General features: G+C 44.4%; 1 protein-coding gene and 1 long non-coding RNA gene across 2 annotated transcripts; both read left to right on the top strand.

Annotated features, from left to right (window-relative positions):
• The first annotated feature begins 3,190 nt into the window (after nucleotides 1–3,190).
• Nucleotides 3,191–4,908, top strand: LOC143817422 (uncharacterized). The gene is made up of 2 exons (XR_013224146.1): nucleotides 3,191–4,413; nucleotides 4,446–4,908. It is a non-coding gene; the product is annotated as an uncharacterized LOC143817422 (long non-coding RNA).
• A 9,468-nt stretch (nucleotides 4,909–14,376) lies between these two features.
• LOC143817822 (odorant receptor 131-2-like) lies at nucleotides 14,377–15,441 on the top strand. Its single transcript, XM_077299287.1, has one exon. The coding sequence runs from the start codon at nucleotides 14,377–14,379 to the stop codon at nucleotides 15,439–15,441; it is 1,065 nt and encodes a 354-aa protein (XP_077155402.1).
• Nucleotides 15,442–18,028: the final 2,587 nt, after the last annotated feature.

Genomic DNA, 18,028 nt, shown 5'->3' with positions numbered 1-18,028 from the left:
GCTCCGATCAATCTGAATAGCTAGAGACATAGATTCGCTCAAACCAGCAGGCGTGGGGAACCCCACCATAACATCTTTAAGGGCTTCAGAAAGACCCTTTCTGAAAATTGCTGCCAGAGCATCCTCATTCCATTTAGTGAGCACAGACCATTTTCTAAATTTCTGGCAGTATAATTCTGCCACTTCCTGACCCTGACACAGGGCCAACAAGGTTTTTTCTGCATGATCCACAGAATTAGGTTCGTCATACAATAATCCGAGCGCTTGAAAAAATGTGTCTACATTAAGCAATGCCAGATCCCCTGATTCAAGGGAGAATGCCCAGTCCTGAGGGTCACCACGCAGCAGAGAGATGACAATTTTAACCTGCTGAACGGGGTTTCAAAGCAAAAAACAATTTGCAGTTATTTTTAAAGTTCAAAAACTTGGATCTGTCCCCAAAAAACAAATCAGGAGTTGGAATTCTAGGCTCTAAAGCCGGAGTCTGGATAACATAATCTTGGATACTCTGTACTCTTGCAGCAAGTTGATCCACACGAGAAAACAAACCCTGAACATCCATGTCAGCGCCAAAATCCTGAACCACCCAGAGATTAAGAGGAAAAAAAAAGACAAAACAGACTGCAGAAAAAAAAATGGCTCAGAACTCTTTTTTCCTTCTTTTGAGATGCATTTAACTCATTTGGGACCAGTTGTACTGTTATGATCTGGTTGTTTAGGAGCAACATAGGACGTGCTCTGGAGGATGTGGTACCTCTACTGACCGCAGTTCCTGAGCTTAACACAACACTAGAAGTAGCCGTGAGATGTTCCTGTCACTCCCTAGACACCTCGTCCAGCCGGAGGACTAACTACCCCTAAAGATTGAAACAGGAAAACTATCTTGCCTCAGAGAAAATTCCCAACGGATAGAAAGCCCCCCACAAATATTGACTGTGAGTGGAGAGGGAAATGACATACGCAGAATGGAACCAGGATGTAGCAAAGGAGGCCACGCTAGCTAGATAGATAGAACAGGACAGAATACTGTGCGGTCAGTATTAAAAACTAGAAAAATCCACCACAGAGTTTACAAAAATCTCCACACCTGACTAAAGGTGTGGAGGGTAAATCTGCTTTCCAGAGCTTCCAGCTTAACTGAATAAATCCATACTGACAAGCTGGACATGGAAAAACATAGAATGTGCTGAACAATTAAGTCCACAATAAGTGGACTGCAAAATAACAAAGCAAGGACTTATCTTTGCTGAACTGGTCAGAATATCAGGGAAAACCAAGTAGAGATGTGAATTCAACCAGGAACCATTGCCAACTGGCACTGACTGAAGGATAGAGCCAGGCTAAAATAGCCGAGCAGAATAGACAATCAGTGGAAGCAGCTGCTGACTGCTAAATCCAAGGAGCAGTCGTTCCACTTAAAACCACCGGAGGGAGCCCAAGAGAAGAACTCACAAAAGTGCCACTTATAACCACCGGAGGGAGCCCAAGAGCGGAATTCACAACAGGTGTGTGCCTGCATTGGTGGCAGTGATTATATTTATAGCGCCTGCCGGCTGCAGAGCGAGGTTAAATCAAAGCAAGGTGTGGAGCGCAGTGTGCGCGCTGTGTTGGCGGCGCCTGCACAGTGTATGATATGAAATAGAGGCTTGAGGTCTCTGTGGCTGCTGCGCATAACCGCGCATGCGCGATGCGCGATACTGGGATCATGTTGCAGATAGTGCAGCAAGAAGGCACTCATATGTCGGGCTCTCCCATGAGGTCCCAGCCCATGCTGTGTTGGTGGCTGGGTACCAATGATGCTTGTTTCCTCTGTCCCCTCCCGCCAACAACGAACAGAGAGTGGACTGTACTGTGTGTTATACTGAGGTGGATGAAGAGGAGGAGAGGGCACATAAAGTTGGGTTTGACATACACTCAATCACATGATCTTTCTGGACCTCATTAAAAAGGCATATTGCTGTGTGGCTGCCAAAGAAAGATAGTGAAGTAGACTGTCCAGTAACAGAAGTTGTCAGTTGTGTTTGTATAGTACATGATATTGTTGGTTCACTGGTGCTTTTACTAACATTACCACCTATCCCACGTACACCTTGAACACCAAACCTAATCCCCCTTCCACCACGACCTCGCTTTTTTGCAGTCATGTTGCTCAGATAATGTGGTAGGAGCACAGTATTATCAACAAAAATTTATATTTTTCACTCTGTACCAGCTCTGCAAACAGCTGAATTTTAACGGCACTAAATAACAAGGTGAAATATGGTGTGCTATATCACCTTAGTGACAAAAGAAAGAATTGTTTCAGTGTGGATGAGGCCTGTATAACAAAGGAGATATGCTCCAAACAATCATAAAAATGAAATCTTCCCTACTGTATCACATTAGTAACAGAAGAAAAAATTGTTTCGGTGTGGATAAGGCCTGTATGACAAGGAAGATATGCTCCAAACAATTTCAAACTCTGATCTAGCTTGTTGTATCATGTTTCTCACAGAATTTTTTTTTTACTGTGCAACAGCTCTGCACACAGAACAATTTCACTGCCTCTAAATGATAATGCAGGATATGGCATGCTGTATCATGTTTAGCAACAGAATTTTTTTTTTAACTTTGCAACAGCTGTGCAGAAAGATGAACTTCACCACCACTAAATGACAAGGTGATGTATGGTGTGCTGAATCATGTTTGTAACTGCAAAAAAATATTTTTCTTTTACTGTACAACAGCTCTAAACATAGAACAATTTCACCGCCACTAAATGACAAGGTGAGATATGGCGTGCTGAATTACATTAGCAACTGCCCCCACAATTTTTTTTTACAGTGCAACAGGCCAAATCACAGAACAATTTAACAGCCAATAGCATGCTGTAGTAAATTTGTAACAGAAAAAAAAATTGTTTTTTTCTAATCTGCATGAGCTCTGCAGACAGGTGAATTTCACAGCTACTAAATGACTAGGTGGGATATGGCATGCTATATCACATTTGTAACCACAAATAATTTTGTTTTACTCTTCATGAGCTCTGCATAAAAACTGAATTTCACCCTCACTTAATGACAAGGTGAGATAAAGCGTGCAGAATTAGGTTACCGACTGCAAAAATATTTTATACTGTAAAACAGCTCTGCACTAAGCTGAATTTCACCGATAATAAATGACAAGGTGAGACATGACTTGCTGACAGGGCCGGACTGGGACTAAAATTCAGCCCTGGCATTTGAAGTCACACAGGCCCACGTGTCGCATGGTGACTGTATAATATCCATACCTCCCAACTTTTGGGGAAGGGAAAGAGGGAGAAAGTCAGCGGCGCGCGTAGCGCGCCGCGGCAAATTTTAGGCCACACCCATTTCACAACTAGCCACGCCCCAACCACACCCATTTAGCACTTCTGATCAAAATGTTTCGTTAACAATAATTATGAACAAAAAAATATGGCCTCACACGACGCTCCATACTGTACAGTGGCCACACACGACGCTCCATACTGTACAGTGGCCACACACGACGCTCCATACATAGAATGTAATACAGCACAGCCCCCATAGAATGTAATACAGCACAGCCCTTATAGAATGTAATACAGCACAGCCCCCATAGAATGTAATACAGCACAGCCCCATAGAATGTAATACAGCACAGCCCCATAGAACACAATGCAGCACAGCCCCATAGAATACAATGCAGCACAGCCCCATAGAATATAATGCAGCACAGCCCCATAGAATATAATGCAGCACAGCCACCATACAATGTAATACAGCACAGCCCCCATAGAATATAATGCAGCACAGCCACCATACAATGTAATACAGCACAGCCCCATAGAATACAATGCAGCACAGCCCCCATAGAATATAATGCAGCACAGCCACCATACAATGTAATACAGCACAGCCCCATAGAATACAATGCAGCACAGCCCCATAGAATATAATGCAGCACAGCCACCATACAATATAATGCAGCACAGCCGCCACCATACAATATAATGCAGCACAGCCACCATACAATATAATGCAGCACAGCCCCATAGAATATAATGCAGCACAGCCACCATACAATGTAATGCAGCACAGCCCCATAGAATATAATGCAGCACAGGCCCATAGAATGTAATGCAGGCAGGTAGCGGCCCCATAGAATGTAATGCAGGCAGGTAGCGGCCCCATAGAATGTAATGCAGGCAGGTAGCAGCCCCCATAGAATGTAATGCAGGCAGGTAGCGGCCCCATAGAATGTAATGCAGGCAGGTAGCGGCCCCATAGAATGTAATGCAGGCAGGTAGCGGCCCCATAGAATGTAATGCAGGCAGGTAGCAGCCCCCATAGAATGTAATGCAGGCAGGTAGCAGCCCCCATAGAATGTAATGCAGGCAGGTAGCGGCCCCATAGAATGTAATGCAGGCAGGTAGCAGCCCCCATAGAATGTAATGCAGGCAGGTAGTGGCCCCATAGAATGTAATGCAGGCAGGTAGCGGCCCCATAGAATGTAATGCAGCCAGGTAGCAGCCCCCATAGAATGTAATGCAGCCAGGTAGCGGCCCCATAGAATGTAATGCAGGCAGGTAGCAGCCCCCATAGAATGTAATGCAGGCAGGTAGCAGCCCCCATAGAATGTAATGCAGGCAGGTAGCAGCCCCCATAGAATGTAATGCAGGCAGGTAGCAGCCCCCATAGAATGTAATGCAGGCAGGTAGCGGCCCCATAGAATGTAATGCAGCCAGGTAGCAGCCCCCATAGAATGTAATGCAGCCAGGTAGCGGCCCCATAGAATGTAATGCAGGCAGGTAGCAGCCCCCATAGAATGTAATGCAGGCAGGTAGCGGCCCCATAGAATGTAATGCAGGCAGGTAGCGGCCCCCAATAGCTCCTCAATCCAGTCATTGATAAAAAAAAAAACAAACACTCTACTCACCTCTCTCCTCGTGCCCCGCGCTGCTCCTGGCTCCGGTCTCAGCAGATGCAGTCTGCCCGGCGCCCGGTCACACAGCAGGTGCGCGATGATATGACGTCATCGCGCACCCGCAGTGTCAGCGGCAGGCAGAGCGGGGAATGATGGGAGAGGGGGCGTCAGCAGACAGACGCTCTCTCCTCCATCATTGCATTCAACTGTACCGGCGTCTATGACGCCGGTATAGTTGAATGCGGGGCCGGGAGTGTGCCGCGACAGCGGGGGGAGTGTGCCGACAGCGGCACACTCGAGCGGCCCACTACTGCCATCGGCCCTTCTGGCATTTGCCAGAACTGCCCGATGGCCAGTCCGACCCTGCTTGCTGAATAACGTTAGCAACGGCCAAATAAATATTTTTTTTACTGTGCAACAGCTCTGTACACAGAACAAGTTCACCACCACAAAATGACAAGGTGGGATTTGGAGGGCTGTATCATGTCTAGCAAAAGAACAAAATGTTTTTCTTTACTGTGCAAAAGCTGTACAGAAAGATGAATTTCACTGCCACTATATGACAAGGTGAGATATGGCGTGCTGAGTCACGTTAGCAACTGCGAAAATTATTTTTTTTACTGTGCAACAGCTTTGAATAAAGCTGAATTTCACCGCCATAAAATGACAAGGTGAGATATGCCTTGCTGTATCACATTTAGCAACTGAAAAAATAAATTAAGAAAGGTCTACTCGTGCATGGAGCACAATAGAAGCAGTGCACAACACACTTCTATGAAATGTGGCCTGCTGGCTTTGTCTGCAGACCTCAGTAATGGCACACAAAAAATCCTGGAAAGTTGATTTCACAGCCACACGGACACAAGCTATCTAAACTATCTGACTTAGAAACAATCGCCTAGCTAACTAGCTAAACTCTATCAGCACCCAGACCCAGCGTCAGGAGCAGCCTCTCTGAGCTGATATAGTGACAAAATGGTGCTAAAACAAGATGTCCCTCTTTATATACAGAGGGACATGTGATTTCAGCAGCCAATGACACAAGCTGTTGTGTCAGGACATTGTGGATGTTTCCTGCGTCCTGAATGGCTAGTCGCAATGTGCACACATAAAGTTAGAAATTAAAAAAGTTTACAAGCGCGCCGCTCCTCTGAGCTCGGCAAACCCCCTCCCCACAAACACGTGCCTCACGATCATCATACACCACCATTATCCTAGACAAAAAGTGCTTAAAACACTTTAGTGGCAACGGATATATTTTCCTACATTTTTTACCAATTGTTTCCGATTTATACAGATTTTATAAAAATGTGCTCATGTTTCTGATCACAAATCCGAATGTGCCATATTTGTGACGAATTAATGTTTGGCGATCGTTTTTCGAACATATTTGCTCATCTCTTATGCTGACATCTATTTGGTTCAACATGTTCTACATTATCATAGTTCAGTGGGTTCCCAGGAATATTAGGTGCATCTGTTATACCTGTCTTTCCTCTTACTTGCTGCTTTCTTGTTATCCGCCGCTGTCTCCAGAGACTCATTTAATGCATCAATATGAAGATACTGAAAAGACAATAAACCTCTCTGGTGCTATGATCATAAATTATACTCACTGGTTCATTGAGTTCAGTGACATTTTACCCTACTGGGAGCTTCACCCTAAAACTATAAATATGTGCCCCCTATGGAGCTTCGGAGAAGAGCTGCCGAGCTCCTCATCCGCTGCCTGTTCTGTCATGCTGAATATACAATGGTGAGTGTCCATTACTTTGTATGTGAGTGACCCTGTTCTACTTCTATAGCAATATCCGATTTAGAGCAACGGCTTCTTCATCCGACCTGCGGATTTACATTTTAGGCAATATTACAACTGCTAGCATGAGGCTGTCATGACATGTTGGTATTTTAGTTTCACCATAAGTGGAAAGCCGCAGAATAAGCGTCAATCATCAATTATACACAGATGATGCAGAGATACGTCCGGTACAATTCTTGCTTTAAATTAATTTTTATGTCAAATTTTCACAATTCCAACAATTATATAGTATGGATACAAAAACGACTGAATCTTTTGAAATTTGAATTAGCCAAATTTTTTCCCAAAAAAGTTCATTAACCGCAATTTGCAATATCGCAAAGCCTCCAAGTAATAATGTAATAATACAATTAATAATACAAACATGAGGGGTTTTTAAATAAAAATGTCCAAAAATGTTTCCTCTTAGTCAATTGTGACCAGGAACAAACTGAGGGTGTCGCTGCCAGAGGTAACATCATCCTATCGCTACTAAGACGAGTGATGTGCCCTGTACTCCATCCCCCGCTGCCTCCCTGCTAACATGCTGCGTTTGGTAATACGATAGCCCGGACGGCGGGCGCACGTGGTGGTGGTGCTAATGCTCCTGCTAACGGCTGCCATACTCTAAACTGGGGTATTTATTTGCCACTTTTTCTATTACCAAACATTTTATACAACACTATACTATAATACAGTTTTGAAGAGTTATAGATCTACTGTACATATCTGATTTTATTTTGTTTTAATTAAAATTCAACTTCTTCACAAAAAAGACATAAATACATAATAAAAATGCAAGGTAAGAAAATGTCAAAAAAGACAGCAAGTTCTAAAGGGCCCTGTATTAGTGTGGCATGTACAGATGTAAGACTGAACTGTGATAGGTAGACAGTATCATCAAAAAGCAATTACTGTATATACGCGAGTATAAGCCGACCTGAATATAAGCCGAGGAGCCTAGGTAATAGTATGCATGGACCCCCATCCCTATCCTGGTATGTATGACCCCCTCATCCCTATCCTGGTATGTATGACCCCCTCATCCCTATCCTGGTATGTAAGACCTCCTCATCCCTATCCTGGTATGTATGGCCCCCTCATCCCTATCCTGGTATGTAAGACCTCCTCATCCCTATCCTGGTATGTATGGCCTCCTCATCCCTATCCTGGTATGTATGGCCTCCTCATCCCTATCCTGGTATGTATGGCCCCCTCATCCCTATCCTACTATGCATGACCTCCTCATCCCTATCCTGGTATGTATGACCTCCTCATCCCTATCCTACTATGCATGACCTCCTCATCCCTATCCTGGTATGTATGACCTCCTCATCCCTATCCTGGTATGTATGACCTCCTCATCCCTATCCTGGTATGTAAGACCTCCTCATCCCTATCCTGGTATGCATGGCCTCCTCATCCCTATCCTGGTATGTATGACCTCCTCATCCCTATCCTACTATGCATGACCTCCTCATCCCTATCCTGGTATGTATGACCTCCTCATCCCTATCCTGGTATGTATGACCTCCTCATCCCTATCCTGGTATCCATGGCCTCATCCCTATCCTGGTATCCATGGCCTCCTCATCCCTATCCTGGTATCCATGGCCTCCTCATCCCTATCCTGGTATCCATGGCCTCCTCATCCCTATCCTTGTATGCATGACCTCCTCATCCCTATCCTGGTATGCATGGCATCCTCATCCCTATCCTGGTATGCATGGCCTCCTCATCCCTATCCTGGTATGTATGGCCTCCTCATCCTTATCCTTGTATGCATGGCCTCCTCATCCCTATCCTGGTATGCATGGCCTCCTCATCCCTATCCTGGTATCCATGGCCTCCTCATCCCTATCCTGGTATGTATGGCCTCCTCATCCCTATCCTTGTATGCATGGCCTCCTCATCCCTATCCTGGTATCCATGGCCTCCTCATCCCTATCCTTGTATGCATGGCCTCCTCATCCCTATCCTGGTATGCATGGCCTCCTCATCCCTATCCTGGTATGCATGGCCTCCTCATCCTTATCCTTGTATGCATGGCCTCCTCATCCCTATCCTGGTATCCATGGCCTCCTCATCCCTATCCTGGTATGTATGGCCTCCTCATCCCTATCCTTGTATGCATGGCCCCCTCATCCCTATCCTGGTATGCATGGCCTCCTCATCCCTATCCTGGCATGCATAGCCTCCTCATCCCTATCCTGGTATCCATGGCCTCCTCATCCCTATCCTTGTATGCATGGCCCCCTCATCCCTATCCTGGTATCCATGGCCTCATCCATATCCTGGTATCCATGGCCTCCTCATCCCTATCCTGGTATCCATGGCCTCCTCATCCCTATCCTGGTATGCATGGCCTCCTCATCCCTATCCTGGTATGCATGGCCCCCTCATCCCTATCCTTGTATGCATGGCCTCCTCATCCCTTTCCTGGTATGCATGGTCTCCTTATCCTCATCCTGGTATGCATGGCCTCCTCATCCCTATCCTGGTATGTACAGCCTCCTCATCCCTATCCTGGTATACATGGCCCCCTCATCCCCATCCTGGTATGCATGGCCTCCTCATCCCTATCCTGGAATGCATGGCCCCCAACAGATGAACATTAAAAATAAACCATCCTACTTACCTTCCTGCACACCCTTGCAGCATCTTGTTCTGATGCCAGAAGCAGAGGACAGATGCCGTAAAACTCACTGCTCTCCATGCTGGGACTATGTGAGTGGAGAGCAGTCAATATTCATTGCTCTTTAATATCAGGCACAGTAACCTAAGCTGCTGGCTTGCTGAAGCGGCCGGACGATCACATGTACCCGTTACTATAGGGAATGACTATTCACTGCCTATGGGAGTGGAAGGCAGTGAATACTCATCCCCTTAAGTAACAGGCACACGTGATTTCCCGGCTGCTGCAGGAAGCGGTGGTTGCGATTGCTTCATAATAAAAAATGTGCTGAAAAACTCGGCTTATACTCGAGTATATACGGTATTCTTATTATTATCCTAATCGACTATTTGACACCTTTTACTCCATCCTCAGTCCTAAAGTGCAGGCTCAGATCACCAACCTCAGCACTAATGATCTGGTCAATTATTTCAATAAAAAAAGTATCACATGCAACAGGAAATTGTCTCCCAGTCCCCCAATATCATCTTTACTTTCTGACTTTGAAGCGGTCACAGAATAAGAAGTGACCAAGCTCCTCGCATCTCCTCACCTTACACCCTGCATCAGTGACCCTATTCCCTCACATCTCCTTATGTTTCTCTCCGTGGCTGTCACTGCCCATGTAATAAAAATATTTAATGTCTTTCTTTCTTCCGGTATCTATTCCTTCTCCTTCAAACATGCCATCATAAACAGATTACTAAAATATCCATCCTTCTATGAGAACTGCACTGATAACTACACACCGGTCTCTAATCTTCCCTTTATTTCTAAACTCCTGGAACTCCTGGTCCACTCCCGTCTAATCCGCTAACTCTCACATCACTTTCTTCTTGACCCTTTACAATCCAGTTTCCGCTCTTTACACTCTACTGAAACTGCCCTCACTAAAGTCTCTAATGATCTACTTACAGCTAAATCTAATGGTCACTGCTGATTCTCCTGGATCTCTGCAGCTTTCGACACTGAGGATCACCAGCTCCTCCTCACGATGCTCCGCTCTATTGGCCTCAATTATGGACATAGAGTAATTCACCGCACACACTTATCCCAAGTGCAGGTGTGAGGTAGATATACATGTTGGTGCAGGAAACTTGCAACATAGATATAAGTTTATGTTTCGACTCTTCTGAGGTCTTGTTCACAATGTCGCTGGGGAAGGAGGAAGAAACACAAAATAAGTGCCATGTACATAAGTGATTATAGCAGTTAGTGCATGAAATAATACATTGTATACAGTATATACAATATGTACAAGTCTGTGGTTCTGTCCATAGTACAGGGTGGGCCATTTATATGGATCCACCTAAATAAAATGGGAATGGTTGGTGATATCAACTTCCTGTTTGTGGCACATTAGTATATGGGAGGGGGACAACTTTTCAAGATGGGAGGTGACCATGGTGGCCATTTTGAAGTCGGCCATTTTGGATCCAACTTTATTTTTTCCAATGGGAAGAGGGTCATGTGACACATCAAACTTATTGGGAATTTCACAAAAAAACAATGGTGTGCTTTGTTTTAACGTATCTTTATTCTTTCATGAGTTATCCGTTGTTTCAGATGCTGCACATCTCGTATCGTAAGGCAATTGTCTATGCTGTGAAGATACGAGATGTGCAGCATCTGAAACAACGGATACTGGAATCCTGTGCTAGCATTTCTTCTACAATATTGCTATCAGTGTCTCAAGAGTGGGAGAAGAGGGTTGCATTGACAATCCAACACAATGGGCAGCACATTTAGCACATTTTATAAGTGGTCGTGAAGTTGTAAATAACTCATGAAAGAATAAATGTACGTTACAATCAAGCACACCATTGTTTTTCTTGTGAAATTCTCAATAAGTTTGATGTGTCACATGACCCTCTTCCCCTTGAAAAAAATAAAGTTGGATCCAAAATGGTCGAATTCAAAATGGCCGCCATGGTCACCACCCATCTGTAAAAGTTTTCCCCCACCCATATACTAATGTGCCACAAACAGGAAGTTGATATCACCAGCAATTCCCATTTTATTTAGGTGTATCCATATAAATGGCCCACCCTGTATATAGAGGACGTGCCAAAAGAGCACATAAAGCATGCAACAATAAATAATAAGTACATATTCCCTTGTAGCTCAAAAGGTTAAGGTCATGTTAAACATGCGGAGAACCGTGTGTAAGATGGCATAACAGACATCTCACTGTGGTACTGACACTACTGACACCAGGGTACATGAGGATAACATTCATGGAGGCAAGGATGGAGATTATGTCAGTACACCTGTTAAAAGAGCTCAGCCCTCTGTTAGAAAATCCTAGCTGTGGTTTATAATCAGAGCAGGAGGGGTGTTTGGTGGCTGGCACAGAGGTCAGTCTGCAAAAGGAACTGCAAAAGCATTAAATAGCTGTGGGTAGAGTTCGGTAGATGCATTCCAGCACCTAGCTCTGGCTTGTCTGGCGGGTGTTGCGGTGTGAGTGTAGGTTTTGTAAGTCGGCGGCATTTGAAGCCTGACTGCATTGTAACTAGTGGCACCCATAGGGGAGGGGTAACACTGGTTGGGACATGGCAGTGAGAGGGTGTCATCAGGAAGAGGCACACACTGTATGTCACATGTGGAGCCGGTGGGTTTCTATGGTAAAAGGGGACGCCTGTACATTGTTACACCTGGTTATGTACTGGTCAAATTGAGCTTGTGGAACGAAATATTGTGGTCTACAAATTGGGACAGTAGATGTAAAGTCTATAGGGTAAGGGAGCAATGCACTAAATGGTTAGGACATGAGGGGAACATATTGTGGTGGTGGAAGATGAGAACAATGGTGTGCTGTAGATAATGGGATGTAGGATTTATGCAGTTGGATGCAAAGGGGACAAAGAGGAAAAAAATATAGGGGCAGCGAGAAGGAAGGTAGTGGTGGGAGAGGGTAAAGGGTTGTGAGGAGGTTTAGAAGGGCCAAGGGGGAATATAGTTGTTACCAATTATGGCCAAGGGGAGAGTGGATGACTCCCAATGGCCCATAGAAGAATGTCAGTGTGTCTAGTAGGAATAAAAAGATGAGCTAAGTTACCCAATCAATATCTCTATTGGGACCCTTAGGGGCTAGAGTCTGGAGAGTATGAATACAGTAAATTTCTTATTGTTTGTGTAATTGTATGTGGCTGCTACCCAGTCTAGGTCTAGGTAGATGCTCCAGTACCTGGAATGGAAATTGGGATACCCAGTGTCTGGCTTCAGTGAAGTGATGTGGTAGTGGAAGCCAAGTCTTGCCACACTGGATGGTCGACATGTAGCTGGCTGACGTGTTGGGTGGTTTCACCAACATATAAGAGGCCACCGTGGCATTTGACAACATAGATCTCGAGATTAGAGTCTCAGATAAAGTAACCTTTAATGGAATATGATTTGCCAGTCCGATAGTGTGTGACCTTTTTGGCTTTGATGACATTGGAGCAGGCTGTGTAGATAAGACAAGACAATGTGCCCATCCTGGTATTAAGAGTTCAGTGGGTTGAGTGAGTTAAAAGTTGAGTGGGTTGTTTTTATGTTCTGCCTATTTCTGCCCGCACCAATTGGTCCGTCATGTCGTAGGGTATTTTTGCGCACATAAGGGCTGGGGATTTAAAGGCTTCAATTCTGGGATAAGCTCTTGTAAGTAATGGCCAATGTTTATGGATGATCGTGTGGCATTATGGTCTGGTAGGGGTGTATAAATGTTATCAAGCACGGTTTATTGATCTAGTGAGGTTGAGATGGTGTGGTGGGAACCATCTCTTCGTCCTGTTTAAGGAGTCTGATTGCTCCACATGTGACATACGCTTCTATACTGCCCAGGCGCGGACGTTCCCCCTCTACCGTAGCAACCTCTTCCCTCTTCGCCACGCAACAACCATAGTGACCCTTCCTCAATGGGCGACACTAGCTATGACGCACTTACATTCAGGCGTCAGACACCACAGATTTTAAAAACCTACATTCACATGACAAAAATCGCAAGACAAGCCAGACCTAGGTGCGAGAGCTCCTCTACTCAAGTCTCCCCACAGGTATTTAATGCTTATGTGGTGCCTTTCACAGATTGACCCCCATGCCAGCCAACAAACACCCCTTATACTCTAACTATAAACCACAGCTAGGATTTTCTAACAGTGGGCTGAGGTCTTCTAACAAGTGTGCTGAGTCTGACGTAACCTCCATCCTTGCCTCCATGAACGTTGTGCTGTCATTAGTGTCAGTACACACTGCCACATTGGTACATTCCTCCTCTTTTATCTTCCCACAGTGAGATGTCTGTTAAACCATCTTAGAAAATATTCTCCACTTGTTAACCTTTTGAGCTACAAGGGAATGTGCACTTATTATTTATTGTTGTATACTTGATGTGCTCTTTTGGCACGTTCTCTATATATTGTGGACAGAACCACAGACATGTACATATTGTATATACTGTATACAATGTATTATTTCATGCACTAACTGCTATTATCGTTTATGTACATGGCACTTATTTTGTGTTTTTCCTCCTTCGCCAGCGACATTGTGAACAAGACTCAGGAATGGTCGAAATGTTAATTTATATCTCTTGCATTTTTCCTGCATGTTCACGCATATCTACCTCTCGTCTGCAATTGGAATAAAACTTGCAGCATTTTTGGTGAATTCGGTGCAGTCAGAGGTCCTTACCAGAATACACTCCTAGGTCTACAATGTGCTGACGTTAGGTCATATACAGGAGTGCCCTATTTGGAAACATCCGCTATAAGCCAGAATAATGAGCTGCTCTATGAGAGTCCTTTCTGGCAAACTTGAGCCATCCATCCTGGCAAAAGAAGCATGTCTTGGCAAAATAAGCTGTTTTTTCAGGTGCTCGGAGATGATTCCACAACAATCGGCTACTCCTTTAAGACCTTTTCTCATGTTATGCCTCTGTAACACATCTGAGCTGAAGGAAGCTATTATGGCAACCAAATATTAGCCCATACTACCATATTTCCTATGAATTGTAGGAATGTCAATTTGGTTAAAAGAAGGTTCGGCACAAGAGAAGTCAGATATTTATGAATTCTTCATATCTGAAAAGCTTAATCTTGTCACTTTCTTGTTTCCTATCAGTGTTAGATCCCATAGAAGAATTGCCGTCATCCAGTTTCCAATGGTGAATTTTACATCTATCCCTAGGAATGATTCCGCAACGTCCATTTATACTGAATGGGTTGATGCCATCACCCGAACTGTTCTTGTTGTTTTCAATCTTCTATTTTTCACCTTCTTCCTGTACGTCATCTCTGTTCTTCTGAAGGTCTTCTTCTCCAATCCTCACATCTGGGAGAAATCTCGTTACATCCTCTTTGTCCACATGCTCATCAATGATACATTGTATCTGGCTCTTGGAAATTTCCTTCTATTGTCTACCATTTATTCTGTATCCCTCCCCGTGCCTGTATGTTTCACGCTACAGACCTTGGCCGCTTGCTCCTTTCGAGTGACTCCGTACAACCTGGCCGTCATGTCTCTAGAACGTTACGTAGCCATATGTTTCCCCTTAAGACATCTAGAGTTTTGCACGGCAAAAAAAGCTCGTTCTATGATTCTCGTAATCTGGGTCATAGGAGTTTGTCCAATTATTGCCGACCTGACTGTGATAATGTACTCGATTGAAAAAAGTTTTTTGTCATTGTATGTGGCTTGTGATGGTTCACTATTGGCTTTAACTCCCCAACAAAATGTAATTAAGGCCATCATCAATTTCTCCAGCTTTGCCGTGGTCGCATTAATCATTGCATTTACTTACATTAAAGTAATGCTGGTTGCCAGGAAGATCGGATCTGGTGGGTCATCCGCCCTTAAAGCCAGAAAAACGGTGATGCTCCACGCCTGCCAGCTCATATTATGTATGTTCTCCTTCATCTCCACCATCACCGAGAACCTATTTATCAAATATATTAGATACTTAATCACCTCAAACTTTCTTATATTCACGTGTTTGCCAAGGCTTCTTAGTCCAGTCATTTATGGGGTAAGAGATGAAGTATTTCGTAAATATATCAAGAAATTATACTTCATAAAATACTGAATTTATTGGAAGAGAAGAACTTGTGTCTGTCATTCATTATGAGGTTTCCAAAACTATAGTTTCATTTAATAAACTGATGTATAAATCACCACGACTCTGTTATTTTTGTGCTTGAGCAGTCTAGAACAAAATGTAAAAGTCCTTCACTAGAGCATCTACTGCTTGGATCTAATCAACTCGTCCGTCTACTGCCTATAACTTCAGATAATATTTCCTTCTCAGGAGATTTCCAAGGAACTTTTGGTGAAATAAAAAACAAACTCCTGGGGCAGAACTGCATAGTGTGACCGCTCTTACAGTACAGAGCTCTATAGTGTGACCGCTCTTACAGTATAGAGCTCTATAGTGTGACTGCTCCTACAGTACAGAGCTCTATAGTGTGACCGCTCTTACAGTACAGAGCTCTATAGTGTGACCGCTCTTACAGTACAGAGCTCTATAGTGTGACCGCTCTTACAGTACAGAGCTCTATAGTGTGACCGCTCTTACAGTACAGAGCTCTATAGTGTGACCGCTCTTACAGTACAGAGCTCTATAGTGTGACCGCTCTTACAGTACAGAGCTCTATAGTGTGACCGCTCTTACAGTACAGACCTCTATAGTGTGACTGCTCTTACAGTACAGAGCTCTATAGTGTGACCGCTCTTACAGTACAGAGCTCTATAGTGTGACCGCTCTTACAGTATAGAGCTCTATAGTGTGACCGCTCTTACAGTACAGAGCTCTATAGTGTGACCGCTCTTACAGTATAGAGCTCTATAGTGTGACCGCTCTTACAGTATAGAGCTCTATAGTGTGACCGCTCTTACAGTACAGAGCTCTATAGTGTGACCGCTCTTACAGTACAGAGCTCTATAGTGTGACCGCTCTTACAGTACAGAGCTCTATAGTGTGACCGCTCTTACAGTACAGAGCTCTATAGTGTGACCGCTCTTACAGTACAGAGCTCCATAGTGTGACCGCTCTTACAGTACAGAGCTCTATAGTGTGACCGCTCTTACAGTACAGAGCTCTATAGTGTGACCGCTCTTACAGTACAGAGCTCTATAGTGTGATCGCTCTTACAGTACAGAGCTCTATAGTGTGACCGCTCTTACAGTACAGAGCTCTATAGTGTGACCGCTCTTACAGTACAGAGCTCTATAGTGTGATCGCTCTTACAGTACAGAGCTCTATAGTGTGATCGCTCTTACAGTACAGAGCTCTATAGTGTGACCGCTATTACAGTACAGAGCTCTATAGTGTGACCGCTCTTATAGTACAGAGCTCTATAGTGTGACCGCTCTTACAGTACAGAGCTCTATAGTGTGACCGCTCTTACAGTATAGAGCTCTATAGTGTGATCGCTCTTACAGTACAGAGCTCTATAGTGTGATCGCTCTTACAGTACAGAGCTCTATAGTGTGACCGCTCTTACAGTACAGAGCTCTATAGTGGGACCGCTCTTACAGTACAGAGCTCTATAGTGTGACCGCTCTTACAGTATAGAGCTCTATAGTGTGACCGCTCTTACAATACACAGCTCTATAGTGTGACCGCTCTTACAGTACAGAGCTCTATAGTGTGATCGCTCTTACAGTACAGAGCTCTATAGTGTGACCGCTCTTACAGTACAGAGCTCTATAGTGTGACCGCTCTTACAGTACAGAGCTCTATAGTGTGACCGCTCTTACAGTACAGAGCTCTATAGTGTGACCGCTCTTACAGTACAGAGCTCTATAGTGTGACCGCTCTTACAGTACAGAGCTCTATAGTGTGACCGCTCTTACAGTACAGAGCTCTATAGTGTGACCGCTCTTACAGTGCAGAGCTCTATAGTGTGACCGCTCTTACAGTACAGAGCTCTATAGTGTGACCGCTCTTACAGTACAGAGCTCTATAGTGTGACCGTTCTTACAGTATAGAGCTCTATAGTGTGACCGCTCTTACAGAACAGAGCTCTATAGTGTGACCGCTCTTACAGTACAGAGCTCTATAGTGTGACCGCTCTTACAGTACAGAGCTCTATAGTGTGACCGCTCTTACAGTATAGAGCTCTATAGTGTGACCGTTCTTACAGTATAGAGCTCTATAGTGTGACCGCTCTTACAGAACAGAGCTCTATAGTGTGACCGCTCTTACAGTACAGAGCTCTATAGTGTGACCGCTCTTACAGTACAGAGCTCTATAGTGTGACCGCTCTTACAGTACAGAGCTCTATAGTGTGACCGCTCTTACAATACACAGCTCTATAGTGTGACCGCTCTTACAGTACAGAGCTCTATAGTGTGACCACTCTTATAGTACAGAGCTCTATAGTGTGACCGCTCTTACAGTACAGAGCTCTATAGTGTGACCGCTCTTACAGTACAGAGCTCTATAGTGTGACCGCTCTTACAATACACAGCTCTATAGTGTGACCGCTCTTACAGTACAGAGCTCTATAGTGTGACCGCTCTTACAGTATAGAGCTCTATAGTGTGACCGCTCTTACAGTACAGAGCTCTATAGTGTGACCTGTCTTACAGTTCATAGCTCTATAGTGTGACCGCTCTTACAGTACAGAGCTCTATAGTGTGACCGCTCTTACAGTACAGAGCTCTATAGT

Source organism: Ranitomeya variabilis, chromosome 3, assembly GCF_051348905.1.
Source record: "Ranitomeya variabilis isolate aRanVar5 chromosome 3, aRanVar5.hap1, whole genome shotgun sequence".
Taxonomy (NCBI): Eukaryota; Metazoa; Chordata; class Amphibia; order Anura; family Dendrobatidae; genus Ranitomeya; species Ranitomeya variabilis.
The sequence above is the reverse complement of the archived record's forward strand: the minus strand, read 5'-3'. Positions and strand labels throughout refer to the sequence as shown.

What these genes read in the sequence shown, in the direction of transcription:
- LOC143817822 (XM_077299287.1), top strand. Translation starts at nt 14,377, where the DNA reads ATGTCAATTTGGTTAAAAGAAGGTTCGGCACAAGAGAAGTCAGATATT.